The sequence below is a fragment of the Coturnix japonica genome, chromosome 3 (assembly GCF_054131305.1).
Source record: "Coturnix japonica strain WE chromosome 3, WE-NBRP24, whole genome shotgun sequence".
Classification (NCBI taxonomy): domain Eukaryota; kingdom Metazoa; phylum Chordata; class Aves; order Galliformes; family Phasianidae; genus Coturnix; species Coturnix japonica.
Genome location: NC_140665.1, coordinates 31142542 through 31166523, shown reverse-complemented (window position 1 = coordinate 31166523; position 23982 = coordinate 31142542). Strand labels below are relative to the sequence as shown.

The window sequence follows — 23982 nt, the reverse complement described above, 5'->3', positions numbered from 1 at the left end:
CTGGTAACATCTGAAAAATCATTGTCTGAGCTCTTGTTCACTGAACAGTTATTGCTGTATCTAAGAAACAGAGTTTAATTTACTGTGATCCTATCGCGTCTGTAGTTTGAGCTAGAAGTAGAACACATCTTGTATCAATGCCCAGACAGTCTTTGTTCTGTATTAAAATGAAATCTTGAAAGAGTAACAGATTTTTTTTGTATATTGGCCAATTTAGGATAAGTTTGATTTAAAAGTCATAGCCCTTAGTAGCAGTCATGAAGTATATGTTTTTTTTCCCCCAAAGGGTGTAGATCTGGTTTTGGTTTTGATTTATTTCTCATGGTTAAAACATGACATAAATAAATAAATATGTATGTATATATATGGTCAATGCGTTTTTCCATCTTAACTGCTTCAGGAAAAAAAAATGAACTAGATAAGGCATTAATCTATCCGTATCTGATTCTGTATGAAAATTACTAGAATGTTTTTTCCTTTTTGTTTATCTTTCAATATTCTAAGGTTTTAGGTAGCCAAGTGCCAGGAAAAGATTTTTAGGTGGCATCTTCTTGTGAGGATTCATTAAGCAATTTAAGAATTTTGTGGGGAAGAAAATGTGTAAGTTCCAAGTCCATTGGTCTGTTGAAGAGAGGAGAATTAAAGGGGAAGGCTCATTTTTGTATATTTTAGGAAAAGGTTTGTAAACAAATTCTTACAGCTTAGATTTAGTAGAACTTTTAAATCTACGTGGAAAAAAAAAAAGCCTGTACTCTGTCAGTATGCTTTGCTACCCTTTTTCTCTAATGCAGATGTATTTTACTAGGGTAACTGTCATACTGATAAGCAAATTGTTATTTAGAAAAATGATTTGTGACAGCACACATGCATGAACAAGATTTCAGAAGGTAGTTTGCCTTAAGTGCCTATTAGATCATTGCATCAGGAAATAAATAAAAACAGTGTCAATGTATTTCATGAATTGCTGATGATTACTGTGTGAAAATTCAGACTTTTTTACTCTGTAAAATTGGTATGAGTAGCATATATGATTCTATGACATAAATTCTGAAATGCTTGGTTTGGCCGACTTGATCGTGGCAAGTGGGGCTGTTAGTTATGAAGACTATTCAAATAAGTGCCAATAAAATGTTTAAATGCATCACTTATTTATGCTTTTTATCTGTGAAGTTGAGATTTGAGACCTTTTCTGAACTGAAATAAAAATCATAGAGCTGGATGTTAGTTGGTATGTTTCTGATGTGTTTGGGAAGGCTTCACTGCCTTGCCTATATAATCCCCAAGCATGTATTGCATTAGTTAAGCTGGATCTTTGGCATTTTTTCCTGAAAGGCTTCATATCTTGTCAGCTAGATTTTAAGTACTTTTGTCAGTTTATGTTGGCCAACACATTCAGTAATGACTTCTATCATAGTCTAGACAAAAGATGAGAGGGAACTTTTAGAGATAGCTAAAAATGGACTGTGAAAGATCTTTCTGCTCCCTCACTGCTAGAAGCATTGTCAAATGAGGTGTTTGATTTCAGAACTAAAACATTCAAAGAGAAACTGCACATGTATTTGCGTTCCCCCAGATTAATATTGTGTTCAGTTTGTATTTATCATTGGCTAAAACTGAACACTCGTTTGTTATTTTAATACATGTCAGTATGAACTTTTGCTTTCAGAATAAAGGGAAGAAAAATAGGTAGCAAATTGTTTTTAGTGATTTTAAGCTGTTGAGTAGCTCATTAGTAAGGCTCAGAAAGTAAGTAAGATGGTTAATTGCTGGAATAAGACTTCTTATCCTACAGCTTATTCTTTGAGAATTGCAGTGAGTGTATTTGTTTTCCTGTATCTTTCCCCTACCTAGCAGTAGTCATATGTTTATCTGTGTTGAACCTTTGACAGAACTGTGAAAATGCAAAGCTTAGGGCTGCTTAAATGAAAAGGGTGTGACTTACATATAGTAGAAAGCATTCATAGCTTCTTCATTCGCTTGTCAGAGTTATTTTAATAAATTACTGTTGTTTATATGCATAATACAACTGAACAGGTACTAGGCTTCGTTTGCATCTCAGTCCATTACAGCTCATGCTTTTTACTTCTTTCAAGTCTAAACTTAGCCCAGACGTGGTCTTTACCTTTGGTCTCTAGATAAATATATTTAGAGTACAGCTACTCCCTACATAACCTTGTCAGATTTAGGAATGTTACTGACTTTTACACACTAAGACGGGTTTTTCTTTCATGATTCCAACAGTCTCACTCATTTTTTCCAGCATTAATGTTTGCCACTGGCAGTTTCCCACTTTCTTTAGCTGTACTTTCTTCAGCAGGCCTTATTCCCCTCAGTTGAGCTTTGTCAGCTCTCACTTTCCATTTGTTTATCTGACCTTCACTTTTGCTCTCATCATTCCTAATTCCTTCTTGCGTGTCCCTATTTCTATTCCTTTCCTTCTTGCTGCTTAAAGTGTCAGTCTATTTTCAGGGTCATTTTATCTTCAGACTCAAAAAGGAAGTTGGCTGCAACTTTGCTTTGCTTTGGGAAACCCAACTTTTGCACATAAAGTTTAATGCCAGACTGCCAGTGACCTCCAGCAGCTTGATCCTACTGCACATAATGTGAACAGTAGTTCTTTAATGAGACAGAACACTTCTAGTGGTGAAGTCAGGAACTGGAAGGAATCAGAACCCAAATATTTTTAATGGATGTGGAGACTTGTTAACATTCTCTTTTTCTGGGAAACTGCTGAGACTGACCTGGAACACCCACTGAAATTGTCACTTCCAGACTCATCTGTAGCCATGTAACTCACCAAACAGTAATTGAGGCATGCCTCTTGCATTCAACATTGTGCTTATTTGTGAACACCAAGTATTGCAATACATAGACCTGTGAATTACAGAGGCTGTTGTAGACAAAATTCCTGTGGTGGATGCTGGCATTCAAAATGGGAAAACCAGATATGGCATGCTCTCTGTAGAATCCAGCCTGGCAGTATGTGGATTTTCCTCTGCTGTGCCTCACCAATCTTCTACACACAGCTGTTTTTCCAAACTGATTATACATATATATACACGCACATGTGTGTATATAACATTTTATATATTGTTCTGACATAGTTTAATAGTAAAGTCAGTGTAAGTCTTACTGTAAATCACTGATTAAATAAGTCATTCTTGCTAAGTTTTCTTGTCTGTGTCACAGGGAAAAAAAGTAATAGCTGATTTTTGACTCATTACTATCATTATAGGGTGATTTAACAAATGATATTTTTGGAATGTAGAAGCTGTATGCAATTATCAAAGTATTCCTGCTGTGCCATCTGTGCTAATCTGAAAGTTTTGAAATTGTGGAAGTGTTTAAGTTGGTTCTTTACAAGATGATAACTATATGCCTTTTACTGAGGGATCTGAAGAACTTCTAAGGCTGCCTTGTGTTCTATCATTTTTATGATTGTACTAGAGATCTCTCTGAGAACTAGAGTTGTGGCTACCCCCACCTTCCCATCTGGCAAAAGATGCTCACTTTCTGAGTATTTTATTTTTAAGAATATTTTAAGGATAATTGTAGCAAATGAATATTTGTCCTGAAGTTGCCTCTGCAAAAAGTAAAGGTAAAAGTTTGAATATGTATGGTATATTAAATAGCAGCAGTTCATAAAGCAATTGTCTTCCAGGTCTTCCATGCCAAATAAACAGGAATTATGATTGACAGGCTTTGGAAAGAAGAGTTGTGAGCTCATGAATATGAGTAGGTGGGGGGGGAGTTTAGACAAATCCCACTGCTCTGGGCAGTTGCGTAAGGAGGATGTAGGTTCTGTCAGGCCTGAGGGATTTGCTGGTGGTCCAGAGCGCTGCCAACTTTGATTTTCCCCTGAGCAGCTCAAAGAGGCAAATAATAATAATAGACCGAATAGATAAGGGCAATTCACTGTCCTTTAAATTGTAAGGAAACCCTTATCACTGGTACCAAAGAGTTAAAGGTCTAGCCATTTAAATCCAAGAGCCTAATTTATTGCTGTTGAGATTGGGCCTTAGGAAATAAATGCAGTACTATGATGTGGCATGGAAGTCTGTACTTGTGCTTTTTCAGGAGTAGGTCCAAACCACAGACCTGAAAAAGACAATGCTACTACAGTCAAATCTGGCTGAAGTTATTTTCAGCGTAAGTGATAGGTTTGGCGCAGTACAGCAAGTATCAGTAAAATGGCTGGACTTCATTCTAAGTGAAAATAGGAGCCTCATCTTATGTGGCTTACCCTCCAGTAGTCGTTGCAAGCAGATTCTATTAAATAAAATAGTATCTTCTTTCTTCATGACATTTCCTTTCTTAGTTTCTTCCTTTTCTTAAATAAAATTAAGAGCCTCCAGGGAAAACTTTCTTCTGAACTTGAATGTGTATCTCAAAGCAAAAAGAACCAAAATGCAAACCAAAAAACAGCTTAAGCAACAGCGTAAAAAGATTGCCTTAAAATTTTTGCAAGAGCTTAGAATATTGAAACCGCATGATATCATTGCTGAGTGTTAAGCTCATGGTGACTTGATAAATATCAGCCCACTGATGCCTATTAATATAGAAGAAAATTAAAACAATTCTTGTCACCTGGGATAGATCTTGTAGTTTGGATGTGTAAGTAGAATTCAGATAATAACACTAGACTGTTATTAGAAGGCCCTAAAAGAATAAAAATATTAAAACATTATTCAGGCAGAACCCAATTTGAGTTGATTTTTCAGATAGCTAAAATGACTTTAAAGAGTGGTTTTGTTCCTTCCATAAGCTCTTCTGAATGTTACTACTTGTATGCGTACAAGTTTGATGTCAGACTGTTACACAGGATTAAAGAAGCATGTTGTAGCTCATCAGGTGTTTCTTGATATACTTTTAATCCCCACAAGCTAATCTGAGCTTGCTTTTCTGTATTTGCTGCATTTAAATTCAGACAAAACTTTGAGTCTTATAGTATTTCCATTGAAGATCCTTCACTCTGTAAATTCTTGTACTCTCATGTAACTTTTTCTGTGGAACATATGAGGCATCCCTTGCAAGCCAATGTTTCTATAATGCTCATTTGCATTTTCTTCTGTGTAGTCTCTAACATGGTGGGATTCCATCTGAGTGTTAACTGCAGGAATGTAGTGTAAATCCTTTCTGCCTGGTGCCTTATCAGATGAGTTCTGTTCTTAATTGCATTCACTGCTAGCTAGAATGGCATTCATCACATCCTTGTATTTCTTCTGTTTCTGACTAGATGCATCAGATTCTGTGTCTAGATCAAACAGCTGTCTTAATTTCATTTTCTCAATACAGACAATATTTGCATGTTTGAGTCTCTGGGTTATGAAGTGAGACAGGAGATTTTCCAAGAAAAATCATAGAAACATTCAGCTTCTGAGAAAGCTTAGGAAATTTTTGATGTGTAATTAGAAGATGTAAAGAAACCGTGAAGAAGAAGAAACAGATATGGACTGAACTTTGGATGTAAACATTGTTCTATTAAGTGCTGAGCTATTTCCCTGTACACTACTGAAAAGTGATTTTCAGAGGAGAGAAAGGTCTCTTTGATATTCTTCCTCCATTTGAATAAGTGTATGTGGAAGCAAGAGGGGGAAAAAGAAAGATGCAGCCTTTTAGAGAATGAAAAGTATATCTGGTAGGACAAACAGAGGATATAGGGTTTTTGTATGTTGCTTTTCGTTCAAAATTAAAATTCAGTGCAGCAGACAGGTAGCCCAGGGATGACTTCAGGTTGAAAAGGGACATGAAATGGTTTGAAATGGTTTTAAGTTGAAAGAGGGAAGATTTAGGTTGGATGTTAGGGGGAAGTTCTTTACTAGGAGAATAGGCTGTCCAGGGAGGCTGTGGATGCCCTGTCCCAGGAGGTGTTCAAGGCCAGGTTAGATGGGGCCCTGGGCAACCTGATCTAGTAAATGTGGAAGTTTGGTGGCCCTGCCAGGCAGGGGTGGTTGGAGCTTTGTGATCCTTGAGGTCCCTTCCAACCTGGGTCAATCTGTGATTCTGTGATCCATGCAGAATGGAAAGGGAAGTTGGTTGTTTTCTTTAATGATTCTTGCAAGAACCAAGACTACATAAGGCAGCCTTATTTTACTTCAATGTTCCCTGTGTTGCCATTTTTAGAGAAAAACAAGATGAACAAAATGGAGCTGGAAGTTTGGGGATATTCTCTTTTGGGAAAGCATTCTTCTTCCTTATCAGGACTTTCAGAGGTTTTGACAACTTGAGTATGCAAAGTTTGAGTATTGACTTAACAAAATAAAAGAAACAGCCTTATTTTATAGCTGGGAAGAAGCTGTGGTGTTTTGCTTTGGTAATACTTCCTTTCAAGTGTATGTATGAGAAACACATGAAGAAAAGTGCTGAAATTTCTTGATATTTCTGATGAATTAGTAACAGTATTTTGAGCAGTTAACAAATGATAGTCTTCACAGTGTTTTTGCAGAGCTGAGCTGTTAGTGTTTGCCGCAAGTAGCAGATGCGTTTATTTTGATGAAAAAAAATTATGGAATGACTGTTTTCAGTATCCCTTTCCATTATGTTCAGTATACGTACAGCAATGTATAGTCTTTTCATAGCAAATACTCTTGGCTTTTTTTGGCTGACTATGGGAATATGATTGTCTTAGTAACAGAATGAAGAAGGGTTGTATGCAGTTAGATTGTCTGCTCATTTTAAGGAGACGTTTCATTCCACTAATGGGGTAGTAAATAATATTCACTTAAATCTTTTACTTGCTTAATACTGAAATTGATCTTTCACTGTCTGTAAACACTTGCATTGTTCATAGTAAGAGGCTTTCACAGGGTGCCTCTAAGTTTGGTGCTTGTTCAAAATGATCTTCTAAAGGCATCTTCCTCTTACAACACTTATGTAAAATACTTAGTAGTGCTAAATCCAAGGCTTTTCTGCCTGAATTCATGTGCCTCAGAAATGGCACAAAAAACAGCAGAGTTAAGAAGCTGACCTCCCATCAGTTTAAGGGGCAGAGGGAGAGGAGGAGAATAGCTGTTATTTGCAAGGTAGTTATCAGAAGGAGTAAAGTTATTGCTTGAAAGCAGTGTCATCAAGGAGAAATATATTTAGAGTACTGGAAGGATGGAATGTGAGGATTCCTTTGGGTAAATATCAGGATCTTACCTATTTGCAATGGAACAGTGTTCTAGTAGAGGTAGAGTAAAAAAAATCATAAGCAGTTAGAGTGAAATCATTAGCCTTTTACAATGTTGGAGTATTTCAGAGATAGAAAACTGCTAGCCTCTTTTAACTTGAGCTGATTATGCCAGCTACTGAGTAATTCCTATAATGTATTTATTCTGTCTACCTCCAGGTATGATAAATTTCAGGGGGAGTCAGTCAAATTAAACAAAAGGTACTCTGTATTTATAATGATATAATGTTACAGCTTTAGTGCGGAGGCTACCAGACAAGACTAGACAAAGCAAATGTTAAAAATAATGTTCTAATTAAACTGATCCTTTGGTATGGATCACTGATGGTGTTTTGGCCTTGCTCTTGACTTTTAAACATTGAGAGGTATTTCTAATGGCTGCAGCTAAGAGCTGTAAGCCCAGCTCTGCTCATGATCAGCTAACACCTGTTTTGGTGAAAAGCTATTTTAGTCGTGCAGTCCCAGGATTAGTTTTGTAGACCAAAATAAACCCTTGTCGTGCACTGGAGCTTTAGACTTTGGAAAAAACACACTGAATGTGTGGTCTGAACCAACTGAAATATATATGGAATATTAAAGTAATGCTGGAAAATGGCACTGGGCATATGTTGATGTCTTGGCCAGTACAGGAAAGTAAAGCTTCCCCTGCATCACTTGAATACTTTTGGGATTTCTTCTTCTCTCTGTAATTTACCTCACTGCTGTCAAACACAGTATGTGTAGAAAGATAACATTCAAAATGTACTTTTAAGAGACATTTAAAAAAAAAATAAATCAGAAGTGGTCTCGCGGTTGACTTTGTAATATGCTCTTTTGATGTAACTCAGTAAAATCAATGGAAGACCTACTAGAGGAAAATGCAGGTCCTTAATAATACGTCATACATGCTCAGTTATATGTGAGTGTTGCTCTAAAAGTAATGCCTCCTACTGTATTATGTTGGTCCACAACATTAGAGGTGGATGTTGGTAGAATAGCAGTAGAGGCTGAACCTTCTTACCACAATATTTTCCGTTCTTCCAGGAAATCATAAAATTAGTTTTGAAGTTGTATTGCCTTTAGTACTATTCCAGAATTAGTATTTCCATCTTAATTATCTGGATGATTTCTTGAAATTATGATGTAACAATAACCTTGAGTATATGAAACAGGATTAATTAGTGATGATAATTATTAATTAATTCCATATAAGTTATTTGGAAATTAACCTGTGTAGGGGGAAGGCAAAAAATTAAGCTCACAAGTTATGTTATCTGAAATGGGTAATGAAAGAAATTAGATTCATTTTCTTTTTTTTTTTTTTCTAAATCCATCCTAGTGTTTTCTGTTTGCTTGTAATTTTAAATATCACAGCAAATAACCGAGTGAATCTAAACTAGAGGCCATTTCTTTGGAGGAGATGATAAGACAAAGAAATGGAGTAACTCTCAGGGTGCCTCATACCTATGCTTTTAACTAAGTCATTTCAGCATGTCCTCGCAATTTAGAGCAATAAGCAGAATGCTTTTGATTCTTCAATAGACTGTGCAGACTCTTGTGAATTCCACAACTGGTTGCAATTAAGTGTTTGGAGTTTGAAACTCCAATTTTCAAATAACTGCTCTGTCATAGCAACTGTGATAGTTTGCTAAGCTACTGATTTTTTTATCGGTGTATATCAGTGTTTTATCAGTGAGTAAGTTACAATGCTAGTAGAATGGGCTTACTTAAAGCATTGATTCGTAATAATGAGAAAAATCAGAAATTATTTAAATAGTTTAGAACTGCAGTTACAAAGTAATCAACTGCAGTTGTTTCAGCTTCTTGTCTAACATTTCTAATAAGCTCATGTAGCCTATTCCTGGCTTGGATGTCAGAACGAATTCCTACAGGAAATCCCATGTTTGTAAATAGAAGAATCGTGCAGAAGTGTCCCTCTGAAAAATTTGGATCTTCTGTATATTATGACTGACTAATACAGATGTCTGCCTGTCAAAGGACTGCTTTTGTTTGGTTTGTCAACTACAGACCCCACAGTATTGTGGATGACTGATATTCCTTGATGTGTCCTCTCTTTCTCAGGGTTTATATTTACTTTTCTATTTCACCTTAAGCACATTACGTTCTTGGTTTTCAGCTTTAAGCAGTTTTCTCTGTTATTAGTTTCTTTAAAATCAAACTTTTTAACTTTCCAACTATTACTAGTGTACATTTGTTTCTAGAATTATAGAATCACAAGGTTGGAAAGGACCTACGAGATCATCTAGTCCAACTGTCCTCCCATTACTGTTGCTACCACAAGACACTAAACTATCATAGCTCCTCATCCAGATGCCTTTTGAACACTGCCAGGGACAGTGACTCCACCATCTCTCTGGCAAGCCATTCTCTCAACAGGCCTGACCACTCTGAGAGAAAAAGTTCTTCCTTATGTCTAATCTAAATCTCCTCTGGTGCAACTTGTGGCCATTTCCTCGGGTCCTGTTTGTTGCCTGGGAGAAGAGGCCAAGCCCTTACTCATCACAACCTCTCTTTAGGAAGTTGTAGAGTGTAATACAGTCTCCCCTGAGCTTTTTCTTCTCCAGACTAAACAATCCCAACTTCCTCAGCCATTCCTCATAACACTTGTGTTCCAGACCCCTCACCAGTTTCACTGCCCTTTTCTGGACACATTCCAGGGCCTAAATATGATATTATATACATGACATACTAGTGACACAATCTCCCTTGAAGATTCTTGCTAGCTTGCTCTCAATTTTGTACAGATATTGCAATTTCCACTATCATTCTTACTCTTTTTCTTTAACAGAAAGCTCTGGGAGCTATCGGGGAGTGTATCATACCTAGATTAAACTCTGAATGTGGATGAGGCTAAATAATGGTACTTGTGAGTTAGCCCAGGTTTTGCAAAGCTGTTGTAACTGAGTTTGAACTGAATGTCATTTGTAATTATCACCTGTCTCACAATTCAGATACTGCTTGCTGTTTTTTTTTTCTTACACAGTAATTAGGATATTAGGAAGGTGATGTTGCAGTAATAGACTGCTAACTACTTTGTTAATAAGACTTTGAAGTTCGTATTGTTTCATTCAATTATCACATAAGAGTGATACATTTAATGAAAGAGTTTTATGTGATATTTTGGTAGTATCTCCTTTCTACACATTGAAATGACAGGGGAGAAAGGTAAATGTGTTCTTTTTTAGTAGGAAAAAACATGTGGGGAAGGATTGGAATCATGATTTTTCCCATGTGAAAACATTCCATTTGGAGCAGAAAATCTTTCCTTTTTTCTCACTTCATGTATTTTTCTGCCGTTGTTTTTCTTTATTTCACTGCTTTTTGCTTAAAATAAGAACAAATCTACTTTTGAGGATTCTCAGTAGTATTTTTTTGTTATTTATTTTCTTATCGATCTTTGATATGAGACAATTTGTTGACAAAATTTGCTTTTGTTATCGTCTGTCTCATGTGTTTAAAAAGTATAAAGTCTAGGTTTAGATTTAAGTGGAAATATGAAGCTTTGCGACTGACAAGAAATCATTTGTGGTCTAGAAAATCTGGAGACCTTGGATGGAAAATGAAAACTCATTAATTAATGGTACAGGCTCTGAAATCATCCTTTAAAAGTCCTTGAATATAAATACTCTGTATTCTTTACATGTATGGGTGTTTGTTGCTTTTTTGTGTGCCTGTGCTGTTTTAAACCTTACAATAATGCTGTGAAAATGTGAGCATTTGAGTTCTGACATAAAATTAAACTTAATGTGGGTATAATTACAAGGTTTTTTAAACTGAAAATTAGGCTTGTTTCTCATTGTCACGGGCATTTCCAAAAGCTGTTTTTATATAATGAAATTGTTAGAGAATTTCTGTATTTCATTCATTCATAATTGTACAGCAGGTATACCTTGCATTTCATTTTATAAATACCTTTTACAACCTAGGATCCTTAGTCAGAATAGGAATGACTGTAAGGCTGCACAGAGCAGGGCAGGGCAACCCCTCCCCGCTCCTGGTGGCAGTGCTGGGCTCTGCTGCACCCCAGGGTGCAGTTGACCCTTTGGGCAGGCAGGGCACAGTGCTCTAACCACCATTTAGCAGAGGAAAACTTTAAGTGAAAAACACAATAATTTGACAAAATTATTAATCAGCAGTGGAGAAAATTGGAGAAAAGTTGAGTTTTCTCACAAATATAGCTTTTTATTATTTATTTATTTATTTATTTTAAGTTAAAATAAGCATTGTTCAAGTGTTTGGCCAAACAACCCCTTAAGGTTCGTTTTAGCAGTTGCCTGTAATGGCCCACTGAAAAATAAGATCAGAATCCTGGGTCCTGTGTCAGAATGCTTTGCTTGCTTCCCGCAGTGGAGGATTTGGCTCAAGACCAAACAAAATATGAGTTTGGACTTCTGTGGATGAGATAGGAGGGATTTGGAGCAGTCAACAGATATACTATCATAATTTCTAAAAGGGCACTTTAAATTTTGTGTATTATAGAACACTGTAATTACATTCGCCTTGTACTTTAGGTCCTTAGCACAGTTAGAATGCTGTGGAAGCCTTTGCGTATTTACTACTATAATGTTAACTAGAAATCATAAAGCAATTTGTTCATGGCTTGTCAGTCTGAAGAGGAAGGATCAGTTGATGTTAAAGTTTCTGGTACATGCATTCATACTGCTTTTGTTCTACCTCATTTGCTGTTGCCTCTTTTACTTCCCATTGTAGTTTTGCTTGGAGAGTATTTGTTTTATATTGTCTCTGCTTCCTTGAAAACATTGGGGAAAAGAAAACAGATTACAGAATGACAGGAATTTGTGAGACATTTCAAGTAAGCAAGCAGATTTTTTAAGGTTTTAGGAGATTTTTAAAGGGGAAGAATGAAACCACTCTTTCATCAGGCTCTTTCATCAGTCTACAAATATCTATAGGCAAGTCTCATTTTTTAGAGAAGCTGGATTGTATTTGTAGTGTCAATAAAGTTAGCAAGGAAGTTTCCCTGCTGTCTCCCTCTTCAAAGTAAATATCTAACAGAAGTTATAGTTTGAAACTATTCTGGAAAGAATTCACGCTATCTATATATTATTAAGGAATATAGAGATATATCGGCTGCATAATTCTTCTTGAGTTTTTCTAATAATTGGTCATTGGAATTGGCATTAAGTTCTCAGCATCATGGCAGGGCATTCAAAGATATAACTTGCCATATATTTAGCAAAGCTTTTATCTAGACTGTATACTTACCACATCAAAAGCTTGCTCTTATTCTCAAGTCATGGCAAACTTGAAGTTTATTAATAATTTTGAGATTCCTAGCAAGTTCAGCTAACTTAACATAGAGATGCTGTTAATGGAAATGTTGAAGTACCTGGAGTATGAGGAGAGGCTGGGAGAATGATTTTGCTCAACTTTAAGATAGGAAAAGCTAAGGAGAAGACTCAGTGCTGTCTTACACTCTCTAGTAGTGAGAAGACTGAGCCAGACTTCTCAGTGTGAAGTTCTTTGTATTTCTTTAATTGTGTGTAGCTGCTTTGTGCAATTTAATCCATACTGATGTTCATTGTGCACCATATGGATACCCTGTTCACAGAGTGCTGTGGCAGGAGAAAATTGATTTGATGGTCTTCTTTTCTACTGAAAATTAATAAATGTGCTCTTTACAGCCTTGGTTTTATCAAATAAATAATACAACCATATATTTGACTTCCAGAACAGGAGACAGAATTTGTGCTTGAGAATGGTGTTAAAAACTTGACTTTCCTATCGTTTAAACTGCTGTTTTCTCTACAGTGTTTGCTCTCTCAGCCGAAGTTCTGGGCCATTCAAACTTCAGCCTTACTTCTTCGGACCAAGCTTGAGAAAGGAAGCACTCGTAGAATGGAGCGAGCAATGAAGCAGACACAGGTAAGGTTTCTGCCTTGACATGATGTGGATGTCTGAGTTATGAATATGGGTTCTTTATGTATAGGATGGAGACAAGCAGGAGTTAGCAGCTTCTTCTCTGAACTGTAGGGAGCCAAAGTTTCTAATTATGTCTCAATTAGATGCGTTTCTGACAATCCTTGGACAAACTCACATATGTATAAACCAATGAATGGTTATTTTCTGTCCAAAAGACTAAAGTTTTGGAAGATTGAAGTTAAAATCCATTTTCTTATCCCCAGTTTCTGATACACTTGATATCTGAGGAGCTTTTTCATGTGAGGATTCAGGAATGTAACGCTGCTATTACTATTTTAAAACATTTTTTACTGAAACAAATCATCTATAGAAAAAACTGAAGCTTGCAAATGATCACTCTTGTTGAGAACAAGAAAATACATTTATGAATAAAACTGCACTTCTTATTTACTGTTTTCATGTGGTATTCAGTGATTAGTATTTGCAGTGTAAGTTTGAGGTAGCGATTAAACAATCTTGCTCCAAGTGTACATCAGTTTTCAAATAAAAATAGTAAAAATAAAAAAATCATCTGAAATTTATCAGCTAGTGGGATTTATTCAAGAAAAAAAAATTTCAAAGCAGAACTCTGTAGGCTTTATAAAAGATTTTTTTCGCCATATGATGGAATTTTGTTAGCCATCTGTCATCTTCATTCTGTTTAGTCTTGTTGTCGCATGAACAGCAGGCATTACTTTGTGTCTGTCAGGCAGCAATCCTGCTGACTAAAGCAGCCATGAATGTACAAAATTAATGATTATGGTTGTCCACAATTAAATCCTGAGAAGCTGATGTTTCATTTCAAATCATTATTAATGCATGAATATTAGAAGAAGCACAGCTTGGATCTGTTGCTGCATTTTTCATCTGCTGAGGGAGGTCATAGAATTCCTGTAGTGGAATTTCCTAGGGTCAGTAGGAGATGTCAAGGAAGCCAGGATTCCAAGTCTGGGAGAAGATGTAGCATCTGGTGGCATTTGGGAAATGATCTCAGGATTCTCAATGCCCTAATCTGTAAAGCAGTTGGAGCGTTTCCAACATTTTTGTCTAGCTTGATAAACCTGAGTCCTGGATGCTGTTATGCGGTACAGTTTGACACTCTCATGATGGAAATCTCATGAAGGGCTTATCATTTTATGTACATTTATCTACATTCATTATTGCAACCACCATAATGCAGATTTTGGTAGCATGCACTGTGACATTCTGGAAGGCAACCTCGCTATAGACACTGAATATATGATTTAAAAGATCATATTTAATCTCAGTGTTTTCAATTTCTTTCACTGAGTTTTCTAGATATTTGAAATATCATGATATATTTGTGTTTATTTGATAACATATCAAGCTGTTTAGCTCAGTATCCAAAAATAGTTAAAGTTGTATAGGGATTGATCTGTGCTAAATTAATCAAATAACTTGAATAACTTTCCATTTATGGTTTTCATTCTTGAGTTCTGTAAGATTGGAATACTTTAATATCGTAGTTTCTAACAGTTCAAAGAATTTTTAAGGAATCAGAAAATATAGGCTTAATGCTTGATGAAATTCCCATTGAATTATCTCATTGAATGAATTCTCCATTCATAATGCCAAAGTTTTTGATACATCATTTTAATAAATATGCATAAGTTGTGCCTGAGGAGCTTGCCAGTTCTGCATCTATTTATCAGTGCAATATGTGTTTTAAAACCATGGGATTTTCATATACACTGTTACTTTTAAGATGTGTATTAGTTTAGATTGGTGTAAAACTGTGTGTGAAAGAAAGTGCAACTTGGAAGATTAAGACAAGAAATATATATACATATGTTTTGATTTCATAGAATCATAGAATTATTTGGGTTGGAAGGGGCCTTTAAAATCATGTATTTCCAACCCCTTCCTCCAGGCAGGGATACCTCCCTCTAGACTAGGTTGCTCACAGCACCATCCCACCTGGCCTTTAGAACACTTCCAGGGAGGGGCATCCACAGCCTCCCAGGGCAACCTGTTCAGTGTCTCATCACCTTCACAGTAAAGAATTTATTCCTAATACCTAGTCTAAATCTGTATCTACCCTCTTCCAGTTTAAAGCCACTTCCCCTTGGCATGTTTCTACATGACCTTATAAAAAGTCTCTCCCGAGCTTTCCTGTAGATCCCCTTCAGGTAATGGCAGGCTGCTATAAGGTTGTTTCCTACCTGCACCCCATGCCTGGAGCCTTTTCTTCTACAGGCTGAAGACCCCCAGCTTTCTCAACCTGTCCTCATAGGGGAGGTACTTCAGCCTGATGCTGGATCCAGGTGCTCATCATCTTCATAGAACTCATCTGGACCCACTTTAACAGCTCCACATCCTTCTTGTGTTGGGGGCTCCAGAACTGGACTCCAAGTGGGGTCTCAAAAGAGTAGAGTAGAAGGGCAGACTCACCTCCCTCAACCTGCTGGTCACACTTCTCTTGATACAGTTGGTCCTCTGGGCTGCAAGCACTCATTGCCAGCTCACACTGAGTCTTTCATCAACCAGTACCCACAATTTCTTCTCCTCAGGGCTGCTCTTTGCATATCTGTACTTGGGACTGCCCTGACCCAGGTGCAGGATCTTGCACTTGGATGTGTTGAACTTCATGAGTTCGGCATGTCATTCATTCTTTGAAGTACCTATCTTTTAAAATAATTATTAGAGTTGTTTTAAGACAGATTCAATAAGAAGTGGTAAACAAAGTCCTTTGTGTAACTTTGGAGTTGTGTAAAGTGCATGTAGACCATTATATTCTCTGTCTGTTGATGCTGGGGCTGTCCTCTTGGCCCCTTCTGCCATAATTCTCCTTTCCTTCTCCATTTCCATCTGTTCCCTTTGCCCCTCATACATCTACTTTAGCTCTTGTTTGTGCTGGATTTACGTGTTGTTCTAATGAATCTTTATGTGTATATCATTGGTGAGACATATGCAACTTCTCAGCCATAAAGCAAGCCAAGAATCATTTTTTGATGTGACAATTATTTATTTATTTGTTTAGTGTGTGTTTCATGGGTCTGGCTATGTTTGTTTAATTTATTTTAATTAGTTGAAAATAATTGCATCTATTTTTGAAAGGAGGGTGTATTGATTGAGTGTAGCTGCTGTTCTCCAAGTATTTCATATATCCCTACTTTGTTAAAAAGGTGTTATCAAATGATTTTTAAATGCCTATTCTAACAGGCAATCTTCAAAGAGAGTTGGAATGATTGTTTTGAAGATCTTTCAGATTCCATTGAAGATCTGAAGTTCAGATGGTATGAACTTTGGAACCAACATCTGAGTACTTTGGAAAGTACGTCAGCTAGTAGCTAACTGGAAGTGAGGAACAGGGATTTTGTGAACTCTTTCTGAATGCTGCTGGCCATCTCTGTCAAGTTTTTTTTTTTTTTTGCCTAAATGAGCCTTAGGCCCTCAAAAATAAGGCTAAAAGTTTTTGAAGTCAGTACTTTTTTCAGCCATTTTTCTAAGAAAAGGGAACAGTATTGAAGAGCTAGACAGTACTTTTACATTCCACTCATGTATTTAATCACGACCAATGTGGTGCTTATTGCAGTCTGGATCAAGGGTGCTGCCAAGTGAAGTCTGGATACAGCATGCTTTTTATTTCAATTAAAAATAATAATAATAACAAAAGGTTGGGGTTTTTTTTTGTTCCCCCCCCGCTATTTGGCTATAGATGGGGGAAGGTTAAGTACTAAGTTGGAAAGTGAGGAGAGAGGAGTAGGAAGAGAAAACAGGAGGAAAAACTGTTAGGTTTTGATAAATAGCTTTTTGCATAAGTAGGACTCTGCCATTTCTGCATCATCTGCATCAGCATTGGGATCTTCAGCTACCTTCTGTTGTAGGGAAGTAACTCAGAAACTATTAATAATGGAAAATGGGTTGGAATAAGCTGCTAAACCACAAATTACTGCTGAAAGTGCAGCCAGAGCTCAAGTAACAGAATGAGGGAGAATAAGGGAGTTTTGAGTGGTCTAGGAGTTATGGGAAAAAAAAAAGGAGAAAAAGCAAGGATGATTTTTAAAGAACTAAAGAAGCTTAGAGCATGTATAGGAGAATACCCCATTGTAGTGTCTTATATTTGAAAAAAGTGTGCTCTTCCATCTCAGTGAATTTTAAAATGTTTCTAAGAATGAAGCAAATTAAAGAGCTGTGCTTGAATGCAGAGGGTGGTGGGTGTGCAAGTAAGAGCCATGTTACTCAGGCAGCAGAAGAGGTTAAACTGCTGTGTGCCTGGTGTACCAGTAGCCTACTAAAGCCTATCCCACAGTGACTTGTTACAGCTGCTTCCTGCTGCTTAATCTGTGTGGTTACACAGGCTACCTAGATGCCTGGAGCTTTGTCAGCTTGTTACATGCCCCTTTTCTGATTGTATTTTCTACTGCTGGCTGCACCTGGCGATAACATGCCCATAAGCCAATGGCTTGGTTTTCCCAACATGCAATACGATGTCGGTGATATTTCATCTGGTTCTCTTGCTTTTCTTGGCAGCAAAGGAATTTGCCTGTTAGTGGGAGAGAAATGTGTCTTGAAAAGGGTGTTTTTAATAAGACTTCAGGAGTGCAGGGAGCAGACTAGCAATATTATAGGCCAATCATTTTGTCTAAGATTGAAAGGTCACATGAGAGCTTGTTTTATATTCTTAGTCATACACAGATGTATGTGGTTGGGAATTCCCTGTCAGCTGCCCTGTAGTTTTCACTTAAATAGTACTTCAGAGTGTCATTTTCTCCAGCAACTAATGTTTTTCTGTATGTATCCAAAGGGGAAATTGTGAGTTTTTGGTTTAAATTGTTCTTACCAGAAGCATGGTGTAGTTAGTGTTCAGTTTTCAAATCTGAAAAGACTTTAGCGTACCTTTATAGAAAGGAAGGCCAGCATAGATCTAGTGCTGGCATTTTGTGCTTTGTTAGGTGTAGCCTGCCTAAATGGAAGAACTTTGCTGTTTCATTACTTTCACACTGATGGTCTTGAAATAGTTTAGCAAGAGCACTGTGTGATTTATCATAGAAATATATTCTCTTTACTTTCAAAACAAAACTGTCCCTTCCTTGCCAATTTGTTCCCTGTGCTTTGCTTTATTTGGCTGTTGTTTAACATGGAATCAATTTAGCATTTCAAGGGAAGAGTTGAAAAAAGAGAGGGGAGTAGTCTTCCTCCCACTAGGTATTTAATCTAGAGGGATTCGAGACTCAGATTTTTCCCATCTCTGTATCTTTCTGTTCAAACATCTCAAAATCAAGGTTGGAGTGGTGTAGGGACTTCTAAGTGTGACTGAGGTAATGACAACACTTGTCTGTTCAGTTTAACTACTCCCACTATACAAAGAGTTCCTCTTCAACCTCTGTCTATTTCTCTATTACATAAGATTTTAATGATTGCATTGTCTTTTGAATGGGAGAAGGCAGGAAAAAGGAAAAAAAATGAATGATAAATGTAGCCAGTAAATTTGCTTTATGGAAAGTTGAAATTTATACCGATAGTTCATGGAATTTGAGAAATACGCTGGTGACCTGAGAGAGATTTAGCTCACTCCCTTCAGGAGAGTAATAAGTGGAAGAGACACCTTCTCTTCTATCCTGTGGCGATCCCACATGGGTATCCTAATGGTTCTCAGCTCTTTTGAATTGTGTTTATTAACAGAACACATTTCAAAAAGTTTTTAGAAAGAGGAGAAAAACCAGGTGCCTTGTAAAACCTTTCCTTAATGAGCTCCAGACAAGATCAGAAATTCTCCAGAACTCTAGAAATAAATGTTACTATTTCAGAAGGCAATTGCAAGGGAGACTGACCTCATGGTGATAGTTATGATTTCAATTTCAAATCACACATTTTCAAATCATATTTTATTTTGCTTAAGCAGATGACAGATTTGACAGATTGAAGATGTTTCATGGCACAAGTGGTCCTGGGGATACACTGAGCACATTAACATGCTTCAGAATAATTAGCATAGTGATGCTTGACACTCGCTGTTTTTCTTCCACTATGCAATTATGGTTTCTGCTGGAAAAACAACAACCACCAACAAAAGTCATACTCAGTCTGCCAAGAGTTATTCAGGAATAACTGAAGTTTTTGTTTTTGTAGCACTGGCTTAAAAGAGAATATGAAATAGTATAATTTTCCAGGTACTGATTTCTGGCTATAAATTATCTACTATACTGTTGTATTTGCCAGTTTGGATCGGTGGCATTCACTAGTATGGGGGAAAAGAATGTAACCATTCTTTCTGTGCTAAAGTTTCTTCATATTTTTCTCAGTTACTACTTTGAAACACAAGTTTTTTTTGCTCATTTAAGAATTATGTTCAATCTTGAACTGTTCTACTGTTGTGTCGCCCATTTTCTAAAAAGATGCCAAAAACTGTAAATGTTCCATTTTTTGAAAAGTTTCCTCCTGAACTGTAGCTCTGAAAGCTTTTACCTTTTTCCCTTTATGGTCTCTTCACATATTGTCCTGATGACTTGATGGTATTAGGATTAATAATGTCAAATAGAATAGTCCTTGAGCTATATTGAAGAGTAAAACTATGCTTTTTTTTTTTTTTTAATTGTCCAAATGATGACAGCAGGTTGCAAAGAAAAATACCAATATTGACAGATTCTGGGACACAGCATTCATAGTTTTCTGCCTAAGCTTTTGCTCATCCTCTGGATAAGCTCCAACTGGTCTGTGTCTCTCCTGAACTGAGGACTCCACATCCGGACACAGTACACCAGGTGAGGCTTCACCAGCACAGAGTAAAGGGGCAGGATCACCTCCCTCTGCCTGCTGGCCATGCTTCTTTTGATGCATCCAGGGATGCAGTTGGCTTTCTGGGCTGCAAGGCCATGTCCAGCTTCCTGCCACCAGTAGTCCCAGGTATTTTTTGGTAGGGCTGTGCTCAGTCCTTTCATCCCCATCTTGTACTGGTCGTGGGGGTTGCCTCAACGGAAGTGCAAGATCTTGCATTTGGATTCATAAGGTTCACCTGCTCAGGCCCTGTGGATGGCTTGACTAACTCCTTGAAGAGCTGGAAGTAAGCTTTCCTATAACTTAGCATCCTAATTTTACTCTGCATGTCTCATACCCCTCTGGAGCGTGGACTCAACTGTAGTATGTTCACTACAGCCCAGGCAGCCTCCAATCCTGATGTCACCAATCAGTTCATTTGCATTGATGAGCAAAGGTCCCCAGCTGCATCCCCCGTGGTGTGGGCCTTCTATTATTTGACTCAGGAAGTTACCCCCAGTGCATTCCAGGAGCCTCCTGGGTTGCCTACAGCTCACCATGCTACTTTCTAGCTGATATCTGGGTGGTTATAGTCCCCCAGCAAGATGAGTACTTGTGATTGCAATGCCTCCTGTAGTGTAAATTCATTCTTAACAAATAATCTTACAAGTCTATCTTCTTCCAGAGATTTTAGGGGAAGTCCTGCTTAGAATTTGTAATATGTCATAAAAATAAATAACATTAGTGGCAGATGAAAAATCCCTTTTAAGAAGCCACACTTGTCTGATAAGGAAAGTGAAATAACTATGAAATTATAGATTTCACAAGTAAATGCCATACACATAAAAATACCAGTAGTACTTTTCTAAAGCATTTGTGTCCTCTGTAAGTGGATTTGTCTGGAATCATAACTCACTGATGGACTTTAAGACTGAAACCTGTACTCTAAGCATTGGCAGTCAGCAACTTTAGGCTTGGTATTTGTCCAGACCAATAAGCTTGTATTTTGATAGTGAGTGATGCTACTGTGGTATTGAATACCTTGTTGATTTCACTGTACTCCCTTAGGTGGTATTATTTGACTACAACAGAACATCCCATATGACAGCTGCATAGGGGGTGCTCTAAATTGCATAGCGTACTATTTAGCAAAAAGGAAATAATACGTCAGACGTTTATGAATCCAATTATCTTCTACTCATGACCTTGACCTCTTTTGTATTAATTTTGATAACCAAATGCTTTATATTTCATTTGGGATTGTTGGAATCATTTCCTCTTGTCTGCTTTTCCTCCCCACCCTATTACAAAGAATTTTTTATTTTTTTTTTTTATAGTAGACTGATACTGACAGCTTCAGTTATTGTTTTGTTTCTTAGGTGTTTGTTACTATTTTCAGAGTGGAATACACGTTTGCAGGGATTTGTGTGCTGGTAGAATAAAAAAAAATAAAACATAATAGGGATCTAATATATGAGTCATCTTAGGAAAAACAGGCATGCACAGTTCCAGCATCCTAATCAATAATTTCCACCCCAGCATATTTCTTTGCCTTACAACTGTAAACATCTTCCTGTATCTTAAAAGTTCATTTGAATTAATGTGGGGGGAGGGGGGGGGGGAGTCTTACTGGTTGTCCTTTAGTTCTAAACGCTAATTTTGCATAGATTCCTGTCAAAGGAACATAGAATTAGACAGACAAGAGACCTAAAGGTAAGTGGCAGAATGTACCAAAATGCTCTGTCTAGTTTTCTGGAATAAAATTAAGTGATAAAATTATTTTTGAATAGGAAGTGTAGGGCAATTACTGAACACTGAAGATTTAGCTGCAGTGTTCTATGCTAAGTACTTAGTGTTAAAATCTTTATGCATGCAATATCTTTTGATGCAGTCACTACCTGTAAAACAACATTTGAAAATCCTGTAGTGGTGTCATCAGTTAGGGATTGAGGAAAATTAATAAATCCAACTGATTTTTAGTTCTTTTATTACAAATTATACTAATCTTCCATTTATAATCAGTAATTGTTATACTAGCAGCACATATTCGGTAAAGAAGTTTAAAGAGAAATTCACTGGGAAAGTATCTGCAGTGAAAGTACACTGAAGTAGAACAGGCTTCAGCATCTGTAGATTCAGGCAGGCATATAAGTCTGTTTTCTTTTGCAGCTCAACGCCTAATTCTTTCAGTTAGAAAACCCTTGGGAGCTGGTAAGAAGTGTTTTTCTTGTTTGACCTAAAACACTGCATTAGAAAGAAGCAAGTTGTAAATGCAGGTTCATCATCTTTCTAGTTGCTAGTCATATGATGTTATCTAATTGATAGTATAACATGCACTTGCTGTGTTCGCCAAGTGCATTTCCACTGTGATCTGAAAGAGTCTAAAGGTGTTTACCTTTTTATTTAGAATGTGAGAAATGCCATTTATCATTCTTTAAATTTTTAAACAATGGTAACTTTACACTAAATGGTGTTTTAAACATGTCTACAACGAATCCTCCTTATTTTAAAAACAGAAATAGAAAAAAGGCTATGCATAATTGAAAGGCTTATTCTTACTACTGATAAAAATCATCTTTTAAAGAAAAAGAAGAAAGTCTCAAATAGAAGAAAAAGATTCAAATCAAAATGGTTTGGCTGAATGAAGTAACACTGAGGCATAACCATTTGAACTGCATTAATTTTTGTCACTTTGCTCTGGCTGCAATATGCTTCATCTTCGAGGAGAGATGTCTTAAAATACAAAATTAATTGTTAAAATGTCATTTAAAAACATTCTTCTCAAATTTTATTAGTTTAAAAAAAAATTTAAAAAATATACAGAGCAAATGTAGAACACCCTGATGATGATAGGTTTGCATACCTAATTTAATAGTGGTTATTAGTTTTCTACAGATAAGATTAAATCAGTCAAATACAAGGGCTGCTCCAGAAGTAATGCCTCTTAGATGATAATGTTAACCTCTGATGTTGGAGGCAGATGGTGGTGGTATGACAGAGGTTGAACCTTCCCACTAGTATTTCATTATTTTTTTTTGCCTTGTAACAGAGGGCAGTAGAGGGGAAGTCTGACACAATGGCATCTAGCATGGAAGTGTATATGAAGCAAAGGGGTGGAACTGAATGCCTTCGTGCAGAAAAAATAGCACCCACTGACATCAGCACTTGCTGAATGTTTCTTGAGACCAAACAGTGGATGTGAGTGCAGTGGATGGTTCGTTTCAACAGAGGGACAGTGATATGAAAGACAAGTGGTGTTCTGGACAGCCATGCAGATGATTACAAGTGTGGCATGCAGGCTCTTGTTCATTGCTGGTGAAAACACAGAGCTAATGGTTGTGACTGTGTTGAAAAGCAGAGATACGTAGCTAGGAACTTGCTGTTTTTAATAGTGTTGTTGTGTTCTTTGTAACTGTTGTAGTTTCCATCGAATGAAACAGAAAGCATTACTTTTGGAGTAGTGTACATAAGGCATTTCTCTTTGTCCTGCTAAAACTTTCCCTAAGGAATATACCTTCAGTCTTCCCCTGCTAAAACTGCCAGGTGAATGAGTGTTTCTGGTGTGCTTAGAAGTCCTTTAAAGCATAGACTAATAAAGCATAGGCTACTATTTGAGAACTTTGTTCTTCAGTATCATAAAGATTAATTCAGTCTTAAAATATTAATTTACTGAAATGAAGCTAAGACCTACAAAAAGAGTCGCTGGGGAATAAGAACAATAAGAATGAAACAAATGTTTGTATCTTTTTTGAAACCGATCCAGCATTGTTCTCAAAATGTCTTTCATTAGAAGGTATTTTTACTGCAGCTTTAACTGTTTTGGGAAATGAGAGACAAGAGGCTGTTTTTATTTTGGGGAGGATTTAAGGTGGAAAAGAGAATGTTTTACTTTATTGGTTCATCAGAGCACGCAAGCTGTGATTTCAATAGAAACCAATGCATTTATTGTCAGAGGAGATTTTCAGTAGGAAATCTGAGAAAAGCTGAAAATAATTACTCTCAAATTTTAAAGCAAGGGTCTGAAAGTAGTTGTATGGCCAAGCAGGGGTAGGATTTTAGAATATTATATTGGAAGCATTTTGCTTTTATTATGTAGGTCAACACCACAGATAATCACAGCAAACGCTCTAGGCAGTTTGGCTCTTAACCACCACTTAAGAGTAAGATCTTTG

The 23982-nt window shown here is 36.9% G+C and overlaps 1 protein-coding gene across 2 annotated transcripts in view; it reads left to right on the top strand.

The window, feature by feature from the left end:
- Nucleotides 1–23982, top strand: part of TTC27 (tetratricopeptide repeat domain 27) — a 90625-nt gene that overhangs the window by 30376 nt on the left and 36267 nt on the right. For both annotated transcript variants that reach the window (XM_085543240.1, XM_015857781.2), the window contains one exon: nt 12944–13057. In XM_085543240.1, coding sequence (XP_085399366.1) covers nt 12944–13057 — 114 coding nt within the window. The remainder of the gene's footprint in view (nt 1–12943; nt 13058–23982) is intronic.